Raw genomic sequence first — 19387 nt, forward strand, 5'->3', positions numbered from 1 at the left:
CTATATCATCTATATCTATATCTATATCTATATCTATATCTATATCTATATCTATATCTATCTGAATAACCTCGATGGCCCATCAGTACTGGAGACAGAATCAATTGCATCCAACAACTGGTTCATCGTCCCTAAAGCAAGGAAGAACCTCATCTTCACACAGTCCCAGAGATGCGTGAGGAGGGGCTCAGGAGGTGCACACCTGAAACTCCAAGCTTGGAAGTGGATCCTGGAGAAGTTACCGAGACAAAAAGGCAAGAAGTGGGGAGTGCGGAGAACCCTGCAGCTCTGGGAGGCCTGTGCACCTAGCCAGGCTCAGGCCACTGTGTTCGGCTGTGTGGGTTGCACGCTGCTCCACTCCAGGGCGGTGGTCCACGGGAATGGTGCCCCTGAAGCTGTGTTTGCAGGGCCACTGTGAGGGGCACCATTGGGAGGCTGAGGTCGCATCTGCTGACGGTCCCACCAGCTCCAGGAGAACCTCTCGGCAGAATCTCACCTTGGCTGTACCAGCCCTCCACCTGGTGCAAAACCCACCACAGTGGGACTGGGTTCCATCCCTGTCTGAGTGCCCTGCTCCATTCAGCTCCACCCGGGAATGTTCCAGGAAAACTTAATCCCAATGGTGAAGGTGTGAGACCCTGCGATTGTACTTGGGGAGGTGAACCTTTGAGCTGAGCCATGTTAGTGGCCCCACCCCATCGTATCTGCTGGTAGCAGTAGTGTTACTGTTCATACTGATAAACCTCTAACTGGCTGATTGGGAGCTTTGATATATAGCACAACTATGATACAAATGAATTTTTAATACATAGATGAAGTCAAAACAAGTAAAGAAATGCTGCCATAAACAAAGAGAGAATCTGAGGCCAGAGGAATCCGTATCACTAAAAATTACTCTAGACCAAGAGAATGTCAGACCTAAATATAGACATCAGAGGCTGGAGGCTAAAATTCCAAAAAAATGTGATGACAAACTAGCTGGATGAGCCCCCTGCACAAAACCCAGATCCTCTGAGACCTGCCATGTGCTTGATAAAGGCCCTTGAAACATTACACCCACCAGCCTGAGAACAAAAGCAAAGAAACATATTGCTGAGACCTTGAGCCCATGCCCAACCTTTAACACCATTAAAAGAGACATTATACACCGCATGATATGGTCTGATAAGTAGTTAGTGCATCTAACCACCTATTCTTGTCAAAAATTGAATCTGAACCCAATAAAGCTTCTACATCTAACTATCGGTTTACTGATAAATGGCACTACACGAAAGCAATCAGCCAAATCCAGAATATGGGAAAGTCTTGGCCAATGGCCCAGTTTGTCCAGTAAATCAATGACATGGTGGGGGGTGGGGGGGTGGGACGGAGGAGGCGGGGAGTGTGGACAATAATATAATAATAATAAGCCTTGGGAGATAAAGCAATTAAATGCAATGTATGGACATTATTTAGATCCCGATTCAAATAACCCATAAAAAGGCAGCTGTTAGATGATATTGTTACTGTTAACTCAGTTATGTGGAAGGGAATGGGAGTTTTTTTATGTTTCTGTCAGTTTGCCAGGGAATTGACATATCTGATATTTGCTTCAAAATACTGCAGGAAAAAAATGTTGACTGGGAGACTGTAGAAGAAACAAGATTGACAAAGTGTTAATTATTGAAACTAGAGTTCACTACACTATTTTCTTTATTTTATATATTAATGAAATTTACATAATAAAAATTATTTTATGTATGTATTTATTTTTTAATTTCTTTATTGAGTTTAGAGAGAGAAAGGGAGAGAGAAACATCAGTGTGAGAGTGAAACATCGATGTGAGAGTAAAACATTGATTTGTTGCCTCCTGCATCCATCCTGACCAGAGATTGAACCCATAACCTGGGTATGTGCCCTGACCAGGAATCGAACCCACAACGCTTCAGTGCCTAGGGCAATGTTCCAACCAACTGAGCCACAATGGTCACAGCCATAATAAAAAAATTTTTAAAGAAGCAATGAATGGAAAGCAAAGAAATTGGTAAACGTAATAATTGAATGTAAAAAGGAATCACTAAGTCTCATGTACAGAAAATTCCTAAATAATTTATGTAGCTCCTCTGCCCTCAAGGAGGTGGAACATAACTCCCCACCCCTTAAGTGTACGGTGCTAAGAGGGACTTCCTTCTCAGAAATACAGAATGGAGAAGGAGGAAAGAAGAGTAACGTTGCAAGGGAAAATTAGGTATGAGGTTTGCAGAAACTCTGTGATATGGTGGCAACTTTCCTATAAAACTAAAACTTCTAAAGTAAAAAGTTTACTAAAAATATTAATAATTTCTGAAGAAGTAAAAAACACAAACAAAGTTATAAAGTAATAGCAATACTGACTTAAATCAAAGCCACTGGGGTGGGTATCAGGCATAATTTTTTTTAGGTGAAAAGGCACTTTATTATCATTTTACTATATAATATATTAGTGAATAAACCTGAGTGCAGGCAGAGTTATTTTTTTAAATATATTTTTACTGATTTCAGAGAGGAAGGGAGAAGGAGAGTGAAAGAGAAACATCAGTGATGAGAGAGAATCATTGATTGGCTGCCTCCTGCGTGCCCCCTACTGGGGATCGAGCCCACCGCCTGGGAATGTGCCCTTTGCCGGAATCAAACCCGGGACCACTCAGTCTGCAGGCCCACGCTCTATCCCCTGAGCCAAAGTGGCTAGGGCTGCAAAGTGATTTTTTTAAAGTGCCCACGAAAGAGAGGCAGAGACAGAGAGAGACGGAAGGACTCAGAGAAGGAGATACAGGTGTAGAGGTTATGGACTACATCGTATCACCCAAAACTGAAGCTCTGACCCTCGATGTGACTGCATTTGAGATAGGGCTTGTAGGGAGGCAGTTAAGGTTAAATGAGGTCATAAGCTAACCATTTTGCTCAAGAAGTTAGAAAAAGAACAGTGAGCATTTAAAAAGTGGAAGAAGGAAATAAAAGTAAGAACAAAATGAGCTGTAATGGCCAACAAAGGCACACTGTGGAGAGAGGACGGTTCATAAAATGACAACAGAATTGTGGCTGACAGACAAGAAAACTATGAAAAGAATGCAGAAACCAATCAGGCAGGGAAGAAAAAGATAAACTGAAGCCAGCCAAGTGGAGGAGGAAATTAGGCATATTCCAGCTAAGGGTGCAGAATTTCATTTCCCCAAATCAGGTGATAAAAGATGGAAAGAGATTACAATCGAAACTGGTGCCCAGGGAACATGTGAGGCACTTGCTTATAAATCTCGCCGCCCCCTCCCCCCAAAAGGATTGGGTTGGGCGAGCCGGTGGCTGCCCGGCCCCTGGCATAGACAGGGCCCAATTCTAGGAAAAGGCTTAGCATGTGACTCAGGTAGAATTGGCCTAGAACAGAAGTTCTGAGGATCCCAGAGAGCTTTTATTTTCGTGACTTGTAGCTCTCAATAATGAATGCATTAAAAATTAAAACTAAAATTTAAAAAATACTGTAGTTTTTAAAAATAACAAGAATAAATCCAATACATTGTTTACCAAAAAAAAATGAGAACAATCCAAATATCCACAGATACCGAAAAGCCCAGTGCACTTGGTTTATTTATACAATAGAATATGATGCAGCTTATTTTTTACCGAATCTATAGATAACTACATGGTTTGTTTTGTTTTGTTTGGTTGTAATATATTTTTATTGGATTTCAGAGAGGAAGGAAGAGGGAGAGAGAGATAGAAACATCAATGATGAGAGAGAATTATTGATTGGCTGCCTCCTGCACACCCCCCACTGGTGATCGAGCCTGCAACACAACCCGGGCATGTGCCCTTGACCAGAATCGAACCTGGGACCCTTCAGTCTGCAGGTTGATGTTCTATCCACCCAGCCAAACCGGCTAGGGCAGATAACTACATGTTAACAACAAATCTGGGGGGGGGGGGGGAGAACCCCTTTGAATGAAAAAGGCAAGTGGCAAAAGGATAGAAAATAAAATACCATTCATGTCCATTTTTAAGGCAGAAGATACTTATTGGTAAAGTGGGTCTTTGATGCGAGGCTAAATTTGGGCCTATTTCAGTAGGCAGCTCATTGAATGAATGGTCAAAAGATTTTGAGCAGGAACCCCACACCTCTGCTATGAAGATCAGTCTAGCGGTCCTTACCCTGGGTCCACACACACAATGCAGGGGGCTTGTATCCTTGCATGGGGAAAAATTTACCGTTATTTTCAGGAAATGGAACATTTCCCTTATGAATGGAGTCAACAAAGCTCAATGGTATTGGCAGGAGCTGTGACTGTCACCAATAGTAATCACAGATACTTCATATCACCTTACAGTTACGGTAAATGTTTTAAAATATCCCTACACTCATCCTAGCATACGATCTGCTGCTGGATCTCATCACTTAATGGCTTAATAAAGACGCACATATATATTACACACAGATTTGATTTTTAAAACATTTTAAAAATGCACACACACACTCTAGCTTGGAACCCTCTGAGCTCAGCTCCAGGCCTGGCTCTAGCAGAGGGCAGGCAGCCCGGGATATAGCAGAGGCCGCGGCTCTTTCCTCCAGACAATCAGGAGCCACAGGAGGGGCCTCTTGCTGGGATCATTGCAAGGAGCCCTGGGGTCACTCAGGGGTCAGGAGTCTGCCTGCTGCTGCCTGAACCACAGACTCCTGGGGACTGGAGTCTCTGCAGCCCCCATGCTGCACTTCTGTCATTTCCCCTTTGGCCTCTCCCAGGCAGCGCTTGTCTTAATTGTTGGCCTAATGACACCCCTATAAAAAGGGGGCGGGGAGAGCATTGCTCAGTGACCAGTGAGAAGGTCCCCGGGCACGGCCAGGGCAGATCTGCTAAGGTACGGGGTGGGCAAAAATAGGTTGACACTTGTGGGTACGTGAAACAGTTTATTCTTGTCTTATTTATTCATTAATTGCTTATTTGTATTATTTGTCTTCTTATTATTCCATATCCTTACTTATGATTCGTGTTTTTAGGTAACGATGGCTGGTAATTTAAAGTACTTTTGCCCACCCCTGTATTTGAGAAATATGTCTCTGCATTAATTGGTGCTTTCGGCCCAGGTGACCTAGAAACCTGTCTGCCTCCTGTCCGCCTCCCCCACTTCGCAGGTGCTGGCTGGCCTGCATCCACGGCAGGTTGGAGCACAGGGCCCACCTGTGCGCGCCCACGGAGTGTGTGTCTCTGCTCTGCCCCCTCACTTAGGCTTGGGGGGAAGGTGGAGGAAACCAGAAGAGAAATAGAGAGGTTCTTGGCCTTGACAGAGGGAAGGGGGAGGCAGGCAGCGGCACCTCCTCCCTTTCCCAGTGTAGGCCCCGGCGCGATCAGGGTACTCCCCCCCCCCTCCGCCTACCTCGCCCCCTCCCCCCTCCCTCCCCCCTCCCCACCCACCCCCACTCCCCACCCCCGAGGCCTAGCCAGCCCCACTCCTTTCCACTTGGGTCCTGGTGATGGAGTGAGCTGCAAGACCAAGGTGAAGAGGCGCCCAGCCTGGACCCGGCGGAGGGGGCGGCCCTGGCCGCGGCTGCCCCGCCCCGCCCCGCCCCGCCCCGCCCCCGGCGCCTCCGCAGAAGCCTGCACGCCGGCCGCCCGCTGCCACTGCGGCAGCCCCGGCGCCTCCTCGGTCGTCCGGCACAGGTGAGGACGGGGAGCCCCGCGTCTGATCCGTGGAGGGAGGAGCGGGAAGCTTCGTCAGGCTGAGAGCCGGAAGGGGGGACCGAGGGACCCGAACTCCAAATCCTGGGCGGGCGGCTGGGAGGGGGTCCCCGCCAAGCCCCGAGAGGCGGGCTCGCCTTCACCGAGCCGAGCGCCCCTGCGGGTCCGGAGGTGCGCTGGGCGCTCAGGTGCCTGTGACTGCGTGGGGCTTGGGGCCTCCCGGATCCTGGGGCGCTGGCTCCGGGGGGGCCCCACATCCTCTCGCAGCTGTTCCCAGCCCGGAGCTAAGGATACGCCTCTGGGTCTTGAAAGGAGGACCCCAGGCTCGCGGGCCGCGACCACGCAGAAACCTGCTTGCGGCGCGCTTTGGAGAGACTTGTGCTGCCCGGGGGCTGCGGACAGGTGGGGAATTCTGCAGGAAAAGCCAGGCTCCGTTCTGATTGTTTTCAATGTGAAAACCCAGCAAGCCCGTTGTAACCCTTTCCCTTGCATCTGGGGAGGTGACGCCGGAATTTAAGCCCCGGCTTTGGGTCTATCTCTGAAGTTCTGGGTTCACCCCCACCCCCGCCACCTCTACCCTCACCCCCGCCGTGAGGTTTGGACTGGGAGGAAGTGGGTCTGTGCTTTAACCGGTGCGAGGGTTTTGAACTTGAGCCAGGCGCCCTGGAAACATGACCGTCTGTGTTCTCGCCTGCAGCTGGGAGGAAAGATGTTCACGGTGCTGACCCGCCAGCCTTGCGAGCACGCAGGTTAGTATGGCAGCGGGCGGCCTGCGGGGTTTCCCGCATCGCAGGAGGACCGCGTCCGCCCAGGTTCCTCATCCCCGCCCCGGCCCGGCACATGGCTGTGCATCCTCTTGAGCTTGATGCCAGAGTTGCTCACCGGCTCTCACCACAGGCATTCCTCGCAGAAAAGTAATGCTTTTCATCCAAGCGACACCAAACAAGGGCTAACATGCATGTTTCGATTAAATGGTTTTTCCGGTTTGCATAATCCATTCATTTGGCCCTTGTGGTTTCCCTTACCCAACGGTGTGTGAGGTTTGCTGTAGAATAATGTGGATTTTGTGCCGAATTTCAAAGTGCTTGGAGCTTTGCTCCAATCCCATTCAAGCGTTGTTGCTGGCACAGCGCCTGCAGCATCCTCCAGCCCCCAGCATGGTCAGCATTGTTCCTGCGGATGTTCCCGCAGGCACATGTGCGGAATTCTCTCTCTCTCTCTCTCTCTCTCTCTCTCTCTCTCTCTCTCTCTCTCTCTCTCTCTCTCACGCACACACACACACATGCACACACACTTCCATGTTTGCCCCACCTGCCTGCCCTGGAGCGCTCTTTGCGGTTGCTCATATGAAAGTCCGGGAGCCTCTGGCCTCTCCTCTCCCAGGTCCGCACTGGGTAATTACAGTGTGTGTCCGGCCCTAATGATAGCGCAGCCGTGGGCCCTGTTCCCTAAATGAATGAGACCCGGTCTAGTCCATTTTGCTTCGTGGTAGACTTTTCTGCTGGGGCAAGTGTTTGCTTAAGGTAATCATAGCCTTTCACCCCAAATCTGCTGAAGCGCGGAGGACTGGGGAGCTAGCGTGTGGCTGTGGTCAGGGGACTGCTTACCTACCACCCGCCTTCCTCCTGTGGCCAGATGTGCCCCTACATTGGGTATTCTTTTTTTTTTCCTTTTTTTAAAAATATATTTTATTGATTTTTTACAGAGAGGAAGGGAGAGAGATAGAGAGTTAGAAACATCGATGAGAGAGAAACATCGATCAGCTGCCTCCTGCACACCTCCTACTGGGGATGTGCCCGCAACCCAGGTACATGCCCTTGACCGGAATCTAACCTGGGACCCCTCAGTCCGCAGGCTGACGCTCTATCCACTGAGCCAAACCGGTTTCGGCAAGTATTCTTGTCTTCCAAAAGGATACGATTGTCGGCTAGTGGGGGGAATTTATAACAATTTTTTTTCTTTTTCTTTAAAGGGAAATAGTATCTAAGGAGCTGATTTATTTTGATCTCCAGGTTTTTCCTGAAACACTTGGAAATTTTAACACAGATCCGGTAACATCACACGTACAGACTAACTTGTTACATTCCTCCCAAAGGACAAGTTTAACCTGGCAGATTAAACCTCCACATGTCTTGTTAGGGGGGAAATCCCTTCAACTGACACTGACAGGTGGTTTCTTTAAAAGTTGATACAAGAGTTTGTCTCTGTGGATAAACTGGTTCCTGGTGGTCTCCAGCATCAGAAAAGTGATCTAGGACCTGAAGGTCACCCATGGTGGTTGGCCCCCTTCAGTTGCTACTACAAAGGAGTCAGCTTAGAGTAACTGCGTCTCGTTTTATACACATGGGGCTCCTTCTGTGGAATGCATTCCCAGGAGTGGGATTGCAAGTCAGATGGTAGGCCTATTTGCAATTATTGTCAGTAAATACTGACACATTGCCTTCCACTGATGCTGTGTCAGTTTTCACTCCCAGTGACAAGGTAGAAGAATGAGGCTGTTTGTTAAGTAACCACTTTTGACATTAGGAAATGTCTGCGGCAGTGTCTACACAGCAGGGGATCAGATGGGGCAGCAATAAACTTTCATGAACCCACACTAGTTTGTTAAGACCTAATCTTGTAATCATTCAGTTAAGCAATATTAGTTTAAATTTAATAGACATAGTTCATTATGATACATTATGTATTATTATACAACTAGAGACCTGGTGCACAAAATTTGAGCACAGGGAGTCCCTCAGCCTGGCCTGCACCCTCTCGCAATCTGGGACATCCCTCTCGCAATCCGGGACTGCTGGCTCCTAACCACTTGCCTGCCTTCCTGCCTGCCTGCCTGCCTGCCTGCCTGCTCCCCCCTAACTGCCTCTGCCTGCCTGCCTGCCTGCCCCTAACTGCCTCTGCCTGCCCCTAACCACCTCTGCCTTGGCCCCCGCCATGGCAGCTTTGTCCAAAAGGATGTCTGGAATGACGTCTGGAAGGTCGTTCGGCTGTCTGGTCTAATTAGCATATTACTAATTTATTATTATAGATATGTATATACATCATATATTATACCATATATGCAATTATATAATGATCTTTACTTAGTGTCTATATATTTAATTTAAGAGTATTCATGTGCTTATTTATTCATTTTTTTGCTTTTAAATGGGTAGATAGAGTTTACATGTTTGATTAAAATACAAATCCCAGCGATTACATGATCCCTTTTGGACGAGACATGTGGATTGGGGTCTAGTTCGTCTTTGTTGGTGAAGATGTAGGGAGAGCTAGTGCCTTCACTGTAGACACAGCAAGCATAACTGAGTGTGAGTTCTTATTGGGAGCCCAAATGCTGTAGAGATTTAGACATGTTATCATTTGCTCCACAATAAGTCACCGTGTAGTGAATCATTAATTATATCTGAAGTACCATATTAATTTCTTCTTATTTATCTGAGATTAATTTTAAATGAAATATTACCTGCTTTAATGGAAAACCCATATTTTTCTAATCTGCACTGAAACAAATGTTATTGTAAATCTTCTCAGGGACAACCAGTAATATGCATAACATACTTTGAGAAATACCAGAAAACTAAACTATGCATACCGAAAACTAATATAATATTGTATACAACATATAGATATATGTATATGTGTAATGTAAAATATATAAATATATGTATAAATATATTAGAAACTAATACATATATAACTAATATGATACTACAGAAAACTAAATACCAGAAAACTAAAGCCATGCAAACACGGTTTAAGTCCACTCTTTGGAGGAAAGATAAGTGGGTATTAGAACCCAGCTGCTTCTCCACCTTAAGCGTGTGGGCCTCACTAAAGCCAGAAGTGACTGGTGCCCACGGCTATGCACCCAGTTCCTGGGTTCTGCAAAGAAGACAAGTGTCCTGTTCCTGCGTTTCCCTTGTAAGTCTTCTGGGTCTTCCCGTTTCAGGCTTCAAGGCCCTCTCCCGCACGCCAGTCGTCATCGCCTTGGTGGTCTTGATTTTGAGCGTGGTGGTCCTTGTGGCCATCACACTCATCCAGATTCACCAGAAAGAGGTCCTCCTTCCCGGACTGAAGGTAAGCGTGACGGGGTCGGCACGGAAGGGGAGCAGTGGGCTATGACATCACTTACTCTACAGCCATGAGTTAGAAGAGAAGAAGAGCATTCTCCCCGCCTCCAGCTGGAGCCTGGGAAGACAGTGTAAGACCCAAGGGAGAAGGCCGGACATGCTGGGTTTGTGATGTCCGAGGCTCCAGTTTGATTGTGGTGACACCTTTCCCAAGGACCGTGTGGTTTTTGCTTTGACCCCTGACTATTGGAAGCAAAGCTAGACTTTGTGGCCAGTGATAAATGGCTACCAAAGATTTACCAACTTGTCCGTCTCCCCAGAGCACACATCTCTCCCTGATCATGAGTGGAGACCAGGAGACCCAGTCTCCTCCTCTGGCCTGGCCTGGAGGAACAAAAATTCAAGGACTTGAGAAGATCTGGAACTGTATTTGGGCCTAGAAATGTGCCATGATCCCCCTAACTCTCCCCCCGGAAAAATCTCTCAGGACCTTATGCTCTCTTCCAGAGACCTTTCACGGCCCTTGATAAATAAGTCCATCCTAGATGGCCTCCTGGGTGACTTCTGGCAGGCTGAGAATCATGAATATCGCCCCAGGCTTGGCTGTAAGGATGACGGGAGGTGATCCCACAAGGGCCTGTCCCATGAAAGGCAGGCAGAGTCATTGAGCCCTTCTGCCCCGTGGGTAGAGGCCAGCAAACTTTCTGTAAAGGGCTAAATAGTACGTATTTTAGGGTTTGAGGGCCATTTATAATCTCTGTTACACATACCCTCTTTTGTTTTTGTCTTCTTAACTCTTTAAAAATGTCAAAACCACCTGGCCGGTGTGGCTCAGTGATTGAGCGTTGACCCATGAATCAAGACGTCCAATCCCTGCTCAGGACACATGCCTGGGTTGCAGGCTCAATCCCTGTTAGGGGGCATGCCGGAGGCTGCCAATCCATGTCTCTCTCTTATCAATGTTTCTATCCCTCTCCCTTCCTCTCTCTCTAAAATCAATAAAAACATACTTTAAAAAAAACAGTTAAAAATGTAAAAACCCTTCTTAGCTGGAGAGACATAGGGGCCAAGTTCAACTGTGTTATTTGAATTTCATTGATTGATTGATTGTTTTGAGAGAGAGAGAGAAACAGCAATTTGTTGTTCCACTTATTTATGCATCATTGGTTGCTCCTTGTATGTGCCCGGACCAGGGATCAGACCTTGGTGTATTGTGATGATGCTCAGACCAACTGAACTACCGACCAGGGCTATTTGATCCCCTTTAGCATTTACACTTGGCCTCACAAGTCCTTCTGCATCTTCCTACTGTTAGTGACTGGTCAATGGCTATATTTGAAGTAGAAGTTTTTAAAGATAAGAAACTACTATTGCCTTGGCTCGGGGTCTGCAGAGAGTGTAGACAGAGCATGGATGTGGGTCTGAACTGTCCCACCGCCTACCGTCAGCCTACAGATGCACAAGGCTCTGTACTTCGTGGAATTGCCAGGGATGGGAAAAGGACAGGTGGATGGGGTGGGCAGGGCAAAAGCCTTCATCTGTAAAATCACCCCTCAGGCCCTTCAAAAGTGAGGCGTGGGCTGGTTAAGGTGGTTGCCCGCTGCTGGCTTCCACTCATTCTGGGAGGTAAGAGGTAAGTCCTCTGTTCAGCCTGAGGGACATGAGGAGTTAGAAGACTGGAAGAGTGAACTGAAAAGTGGAGCCCGAGGCATACGGAGGGCACCATGGAAGGAGAGGGCCACCCGTGTTAAATGTTACTGTCTCGGGTGGATCCCCCTAACCTAAGATCTGAGGGCAAGCAGGTCATCTGAGGACGGCCCAGGAAGCACAGGGAGGGGCTGGGGAGGTGAGACGGGAGGAAAGCAGCCACTGGAGGGCCTGGGACCCAGCAGGTTACCCCTTGGGCGCCTGGGGCTCAGTCCTGCTGGGGATGCCTGGAAGTCAGTGCAGAACCCATTGCAGGGTTGTCCTCTACAGCGGGGGAGGGGCATATGGAACACCTGCCTCCCAGCTATCCCTCTCTTGGGCGTATTTACACACCAACACCCATCACTCATCGGTTGAGAGACTGCTCCCTGGGGAACGTTAACTCTAGTGTTTCTGGCACTTTATGCGCTCGGGTTGGCTCAGGCCACTAGAGAGAGTGTCTGCAGGCAGGTGGAAAGCGCACGGTTGGCCATCACGGCGGTAAGGTCTGAGGGACCGTGGGCAGGAACCTCCGTGACTGTTCCATGTAGATACAGTAATGATTACCCCCCTTTGCAGAGGAGGAAATGGAAGAACAGCAAGGGCAAATGGCGTCCCGTAGTTACACAGAGGGGACATAGCAGGACTGGTGTAGCAGGAAGGAAAGAGTAGAGCGTTGGCCTCAGGCAAGGGTTTGGGAAGATGGGAAGACACACCCTCACCCATCAGCACACAGTTCAAAGAGGGGCTTTTTTTTAGAAACAATTTTTTTAATTTGTTGATTTGAGAGACAGAGAGAGAAACATCAGTTCATTGTCCCACTTATTCATTCATTCATTGGTTGATTCTTGTATGTGCCCTGACTGGGGATTGGACCCAAAACCTTGGCGTATCGGGAAGATGTTCTAACCAACTGAGCCACCCGGCCAGGGCTCAAGGAGGGGCTTTTTAATCTCTGCAGAGTCTTGCTTCAGGCCCAGGCGCAGTTGTCAGGGGCAGGAAGTTGTGTAACATTGGGATATTGGCTCAGAAGGCCCCTTCTGCCTCACCGGGCCCATTAACGTGAGAAAAGACACACGTTCTGGGCCAGCTGAGCCAGGAGGAGGACAGGCCCGGAAGAGAACGTCCTCATGCAGCTTTTCTCAGGGCGCCAGCGATCTTTCCTCTCGCTGTGTGTGCGGGGGGGGGGGGGGGGGGGGGGGGGGACGTAGTGTTGACTGGATGTGAGGGCTTTTTCATTGTCATGTTTATGTTGTCATACCTGGAGCCCCCTTTTCCTTTGTGCGGACCTGACAGTTGGTTAGGAGGGGCCAGCTCCACCGTGGCCTGAGGGGCATGGGATGCTCCTCATGACCCTCGTGAAAGGTCATGGTGTCTGGCAATTCAATCCAACCAGGGCTTTTCTAACCTTGGTTTGCCTGAGTTTGAGAGCGGAACTTGTAAAACTTAGTTAAGGGTCGAAATGTCCCCCAGTCCCCTTCTCACTGCTACTGGTCTGACCTGCTCTACCAGCTCGAAGTGTAAACATGATGACATCACTGTTCCTTTCACTCAGCCCCCCCGCTGGCTTTAGTATCAAGTCCAGGATCTTCCTCCTGAGCCTTCACATCCCCACCTCCCATCAGCAACTGTCCGGAAGCTGGAGTTGCTCAGCCCCGTGTGATCAATACCCCCGGCCTCGCCCATGCAGCTGAATGATGTCACTGTTGGAGAGGGAGGGGCCCGCACAGTCTCAGGGTTTCCAGGGCACGGCTTTTCTGCTGTGACATGTTGGGCCACTCTCCCTTGCTTGGCCAGTACCCTCCGAAGCACAGCCACTGAGCCCCTCTGCGTTGAAACCATTCCTTCTAACCCCCATCGAGCTGGGACCCGCAGCCTGCATCTCTGGTGCCTGTGGCCCACCTGCTCTGCCCCTTGGAGAGTAAAGGATGGATCATGGGTTTCTTCCTTCCCAGAAAGCCTGGGCTCCTTGTCTAACTCGGACCACCTCCTCTCCAGCCAGACCTGCATCCCACTTAGCCAGGAGTTTGCCTACAGGGACTTTTTGTCTGAACAGTCAGTCTGCCAGGCTGGCTCAGGGACCTATTGACTAAACAGGCACCTGCTAGACTCAGTTTCCTGGGAACTCGATGAAAGCGTGGGGACTAGGAGTACAGGTTTGAGAGTCTATGAGACCCAGGCTTGTTCCCAGCTCTGTGACCTTGGGCAGTGACCCTGTGAGCCCTGGTTTCCCCATCTGTTTAATGGGGATGATGAAAACACCTGCATTATGAACGCAGTCATATGAAAGCACGTGGTGCAGTGCCTGGCATATGATAAGTACTAAATAAATACTTACTACTACTATTATTCTCTTATAGTAACAGTAATGATGATGACATAGTAACACGACTACTACTCCTAATAATAAAGCAGTCTGAGAAAGCTGAACTCATGACCTCTGCTTTTGCTTTGGCCAGAAGCTCGCAGTCCTTACGTTTTGGCGTTCACGAGGAAGACTGTTCGCTGTGGGTTAACCCACATTGCAGCCCTGTTTCTCTCTGAAGCTACACTAGACAGCGGACTCCTTACTGTTTCTCATCCCAACATCACCCACCTGGCTGAACTGAATGAAATGCATTCCCTCTCCCGCCTCCCTGGAACCACATTGAGTTCCACTGATCAAAGCAAATGAGCTCTGAAAACTGGTCAAAGACCCATTTTCCCACTTTTGAAAATGTCAGTGAACCGTGGTGGGGGCGGTTGGGTGATACTAGCAGTCACGCTGGGCCTCAAGGCTGACCCCTGTCCCCGCATCAGCAGGTGCCCCGGGGGCTGCCATCTCTCCAGGCTCACCAAGTGGAGTCTGGGGCTCCCCACCCCCACCCACCCCATGAGAACTGGATTCCAGCTGATTCCACGTGAGAATGGATGTTCTTCCTTCTCTCTGACCCAGCCCCAGCGGTCCCGGGCTTCGTACACAGGGAACCGCTTGCTTTGAGAAGGGCTGGAACAGAGATTTGGGGAAAGGCAGGTACCCCTTTCCCTTATTCTCTCTGTTCCCTTATTCTCTCTCTCCATTTCACTGTTCCCTTATTCTCTCTCTCCATTTCACGGGGAGCACCAGGCGTGGAAGGGCCGGTACTGGGGTGCTGATCAGCTCCACAGTGGGGGGGGAGAGAAAGCAAGCATAATGTGGAGCTCAGACCTCCCGAGTGCCTGCTTTCCCTCCTGCCTTCGGGTTTCGACCAGCACTTTAATCTCTCGCCGAGCCTCTGCCGGGACTCTGGGACGGGTGGTGAACAATGCCTCCCTTATTCGCCGTGGAAGGTGTCAGGTCAGGATCCTGACCAACATTTATCAGACTGAAGGGCTGTCCAAGTTCAAATACCAGTGAACACAGGAGGTTCTAACTCATGTCACAGAGAAGCTGGGAGTCAGGAGCCGGAGCAGCATTTTTTATTATTTGGTCCCATTTCAAATGAAGCAAAAATTTGTGTAGTAGAAAGCTGGAAACCTCCTTCATGTCTGGAATCAGTTCAATAAATTATTGTAAATCTCACAGTGGATGTGCGGAATGTTCTGAAAATGGCTATATTGGCAGGGAGAAATGTTCATATCATCTTAAGCAAGAAGAAAGCATTGGAAAAGACTATGTACAATATGTTCCTGTGTTGTTTTAAAGGCACATGTCTAGCCCTGGCCGGTGTGGCTCAGTAGGTTGGGTGTCATCCCTTGCACCGAAAGGTTGCTGGTTCGGTTCCCGGCCAGCGCACATGTCCAGGTTGCAGGCTCGATTCCCAGTAGGGGGCGTGCAAGAAGCAGCCGATGTGTGTTCTGCTTTCACATCGATGTTTCTCTTTCTCCTTTCCTCTCTCTCTAAAAATCAATAGAAATATCTTCTAAAAAAGAAAAAAAGATGAATACTTTAATTCTGAGGGCTGATTCAGATAGTAATGTGTCCCCCTTGTGCACACATCCACCTATAGTTTCCCTTTGGTTGTTTATTCCGGGATGACAGGCCTGCAAGTTTGGAGAGCAGAGGGCAGGGGGTGACTGAGCCCCCGGTGGCTCTGTCCCCGACCTCAGAGGTCTGGATGAAGGGGACTCACGCGCCTGTCTTTGTATCCAGGGTCCTTGGAGCACTGCGCTTCAGCCTGGGCTGCATAAGGAATCAGTCGCCACGGGAGCTTTAAGGACTGCAGAGATTCTGACTGAATGGCTGTGGGGCACGGCCTTGGCGTTGGGAGTTCCCAGAGCTCCCCAAGTGATTCCAATGTGTGGCCACGGCTGAGGACCGTGCCCTAGAACATCAGCCCTACCTCCCTCTGCCCCTTCTCCCCCCACAGTCCCCGGAGACAGCACTGGTTTGGGGCAAATAGTTTTTTCTTCTCTGTCAGCCCTTCCCTGCATGAAGCAGTGTGGACTAAGCTCTTGAGACTGTTTGGGGGCCCCTGGGGAAAGGAGTTGTCAGAGAAGCCCAGCCCATTCTGACCCCTTTCCCCCCCGCTGTTCTTCAGTATGGAATCGTGCTCGATGCCGGGTCTTCCAGAACCACAGTCTACGTGTATCAGTGGCCAGCGGAGAAGGAGAATAATACCGGTGTGGTCAGCCAAACCAGCAAATGCAGCGTGAAAGGTAAGGCCCAGAGTGGGTCTGGGAGGCCCGAAGGGAGGCCAAGGCAGAGTCCTGTGTCCTTGAAGGCCGGGAGGGGTCCCGAGAAGCTGCCTGGACTGGGTGCCAGCAAACGATGAGATCTCACGCTAGTGCTGCTACGCATCAGTAGCAGTGACCTTGCGTCAGTCACCGCCCTTCTCTGGGCCACCGTTTTCTCATCTGTAAAACACAGAGGTTTGCAAAGACCTTGCGTGCATAGATGCATAACCCAATAGGGTGGCGAAGGCAAGGGGTGGGAGTGGGCTGGAGGGGGTCAATGGGGGGGAGGGGGAGGAGGACATATATAATACTTTCAACAATAAAGAATTTTTTAAATAAATAAATAAGTGGAACAACAACAACAACAAAACCCACACAGGTTTGGGGGGCATGTCAAGAGCTGCGAGTGGTCTGAGACGTTACCTGCCGCTCTTTCATGGATGCTGGTGGGAGACGCAAGCTTCCTGGGTCACAAATAAAGGCAGTTTGTTATTCACAGCAATAGCAGCAGCCAGAGTATCAGCTCCTTTTCATCTGCTGGTTCTCTGAGGATGATGCAAAGAGGGCCAGACAGCATCTGCTCGCGCAGTGGGTTGGATTACAGAAGAGAAACCTGAGATTAGGGAATCTGAAACATTTATAAAGGGCACTGAGCGTGCCTGCCTTTTGCTCTGGGGTGCAACTTTTCTCTGTCTTCTGAGCCCGTTCGCTCTGCAAACATCCTTGAAAAAATAATCCAGAACAAAGGCAATCAGTGTCTGTGCTCATAAAACATGCAGGAACACGGGAGACAAGTTGTCTCCGAGCAGGTGTATGGGGTGTGGGGAGGGGGGTGGAGGGGGATGGACAATACAGAACCAAGCAGGCATGGCTCTGTTCCAGTAAAGCTTTATGGATGGACCCTGAACTTTTCACAAGTCACAAGATACCATTTTAAAATGTAAAAACTGCCCTGACCCGTGTGGCTCAGTTGGATGTTGTTCTGTGCACTGGGAGGTTTCTGGTTCAATTCCGGGTCAGGGCACATGCCCAGGTTGCGGGCTCAATCCCCAGTTGGAGGCGGGCGGGAGGCAACCGATGGATGTTGTGCTCTCACATCGATGTTTCTCTCTTCTCCCTTCCCCTCTCTCTCAAAATCAATAAGCTATTCTTAAAAGAAAAAAAAAAAAAGTAAGTACTATTTTATCTTACAGGCTGTACAAAAAACAAAAAAGGTGATGGCTTTGATTTGGCCCATGAGCTGCCACCCCTGAAACAGCACATTATTAGCATCTTTAATGACCCTCCACACAACTCCCTGCCTCCCCCAACGTATCCTGAACTTTATAGTAACTGTTTCCTTGTTCTGCTACATACTTTTGTCCTAATGTATTTGGTTTTCCCTGCTTTTGAAAAATGGAATCAAACACATGTTTAGTTAAATAGCATCAAACATTTATTCCTCTGTAATTTGCTTTGTTCACTAACACCGGGTTTTAAGGTTCATCTCTGTTGATATGAGTAGCAGTATTCCATCATTTTCCCTGTTGATGGACATTTGTATTTCTCTGGTTATTAATAAGGTTGAGTATCTTCTTAGATATTTCTGACCACTTCTGTTTTCTGTGAAATGCCTGCCTCATGTCTTTTGCTCATTTTTTAAAAAATATATTTTTATTGATTTCAGAAAGGAAGGGAGAGGGAGAGAGAGATAGAAACATCAATGATAAGAGAGAATCATTGACCGGCTGCCTCCTGCACACCCTGCAGTGGAGATTGAGCCCGCAACCTGGGCATGTGCCCTGACCAGGAAGAGACCTGGTTTGTAGGTTGATGCTCAACCACTGAGCAATGCTGGCCAGGCTGCCTCCAAGACATTCAAATACTTGAGCAGCTCATTGAGAGAAATAAAGGGCCGGAAGGACTGGTCTGGAGTCTCTAACCTATGAGTATATCTGTAATGCAGACAGGACATCCTGATATTTTTTAAAAGAAAAGTTGAGAGGCAGAGTTAGCCTTTCCTAACAGTCTTCTTTTGAAGACCAGGGTGAATGCGGATCACTTGCCCTGCTGTGGTGAGCATCCTGGCCTCGTCTACCACGATGCATAGGTGTCACAGTTAAGTTTAAGTTAGGGAGACCAGGTAGTTACTGGAGATCCCCACCTGTTGAAGGAGGAGGTAAGAAGAAGGATTAGACAGAAGAGCGATAAAGTGCAACGCAGGCCTGGCAAACCTCCAGCCGATCGTAGTTTTCTTTGGGCTGAAATGGCCTGGAGTGGCCGGGTGGCCATACCCTGTCACCTCCAGTCTTTGGATGTTGTCACCCTGGAAAGAGCAAGGCAGCTCTCTACGGCTCAGGCAAACCCTGAAGTTGCTGGCGGCCGGGATGGTAGGTCTTTATTGGAAGGGCGTCTGCGTGGCCCCTCTCTGGGCTCATTACAACAAGAAAGTCGGATGTTTTGTGGGTGCTGCTTGCCCACATGGCACAGGCAGCAGTAGCCTGGCTCCGACCTGAGCCAGAAATCCCATCTCTGTTCTCCTGATGTCTGAGCAGCTCTCCCCTCCGGGCAGGAAAGAGGGCCCAGGATGCTTGTTTAGAAAAGAGAGACCACCCATTTCAAGAAGAGAGGAGAGTGGAGAATAGTGATTAAGGCTTCCCCTCACCCCGGCTGGGTGAGCTCTGCAAAGGTATCGAACCTCTCTGCATCTTGGCCCTCTCATCTCTCAAATACAAAGCATAACCATAGTAACGCCTCCCCCATAGGAGAGATTTGAAGATGAGATGCCATAATATATGTCAAGCAGGTAGCAAACGCCTGGCATACACTAAGCACTCAGACCGTGTCAGCTATTCCTGTTCACGGGGCATCACCCTTGAGGTTTTCTGTGCCGGAGTTATAAGGTCGGTTCGACCCGGAAAAGCAATGTAGCCAAGTCAGCCCTGACGTCCCTCTGACTTGTAGGGAGACGTGAGAGTGTCATGGGAAGGAACACGGGCAGTCTCTCAGGGGTGGGGGCCTTGGCCCACCCAGGGCGGGATTGAGGGGAGGAGCGGGGTCACGGAGCCCACACCACCTCCATAAATGGGTCTTCCCTCCTTTGATCACGGCAGCCTCAGTGATCCATATATACCCTGAACGACCCAAGGACCACAAAGGAAAGCTTAATCACAGAGCTGAAGTCTGGTTAAGTGTCACCCCCTCGAGGACATGTGGCTTCTCCAGGGATAATTTGGGTTTCTGGTTTCTCAATTGCAAATTTCCCCTGGACTCTCCCGTCTTAGGCAATCCGAGGGGATGTTGAATGCTTGCTTGCCCAGCTGTTTCCCGAATGC

At 49.1% G+C, this 19387-nt stretch overlaps 1 protein-coding gene across 2 annotated transcripts in view; it reads left to right on the forward strand.

Annotated features, from left to right (window-relative positions):
* The first annotated feature begins 5581 nt into the window (after window positions 1–5581).
* The window catches only part of ENTPD3 (ectonucleoside triphosphate diphosphohydrolase 3), a 29165-nt gene continuing 15359 nt past the window's right edge, over window positions 5582–19387 (forward strand). Inside the window, exons 1-4 of one of the 2 annotated variants that reach the window (XM_059664467.1) lie at window positions 5582–5664; window positions 6380–6431; window positions 9632–9759; window positions 15938–16055. In XM_059664467.1, coding sequence (XP_059520450.1) covers window positions 6392–6431; window positions 9632–9759; window positions 15938–16055 — 286 coding nt within the window. In that variant the 5' untranslated portion in view covers window positions 5582–5664; window positions 6380–6391. Of the gene's footprint in view, window positions 5665–5812; window positions 6085–6379; window positions 6432–9631; window positions 9760–15937; window positions 16056–19387 lie in introns of those variants that run through there. The other variant, XM_059664468.1, reaches the window with a different exon arrangement.

This window comes from Myotis daubentonii, chromosome 14 (genome assembly GCF_963259705.1).
Source record: "Myotis daubentonii chromosome 14, mMyoDau2.1, whole genome shotgun sequence".
NCBI classification, from domain to species: Eukaryota; Metazoa; Chordata; class Mammalia; order Chiroptera; family Vespertilionidae; genus Myotis; species Myotis daubentonii.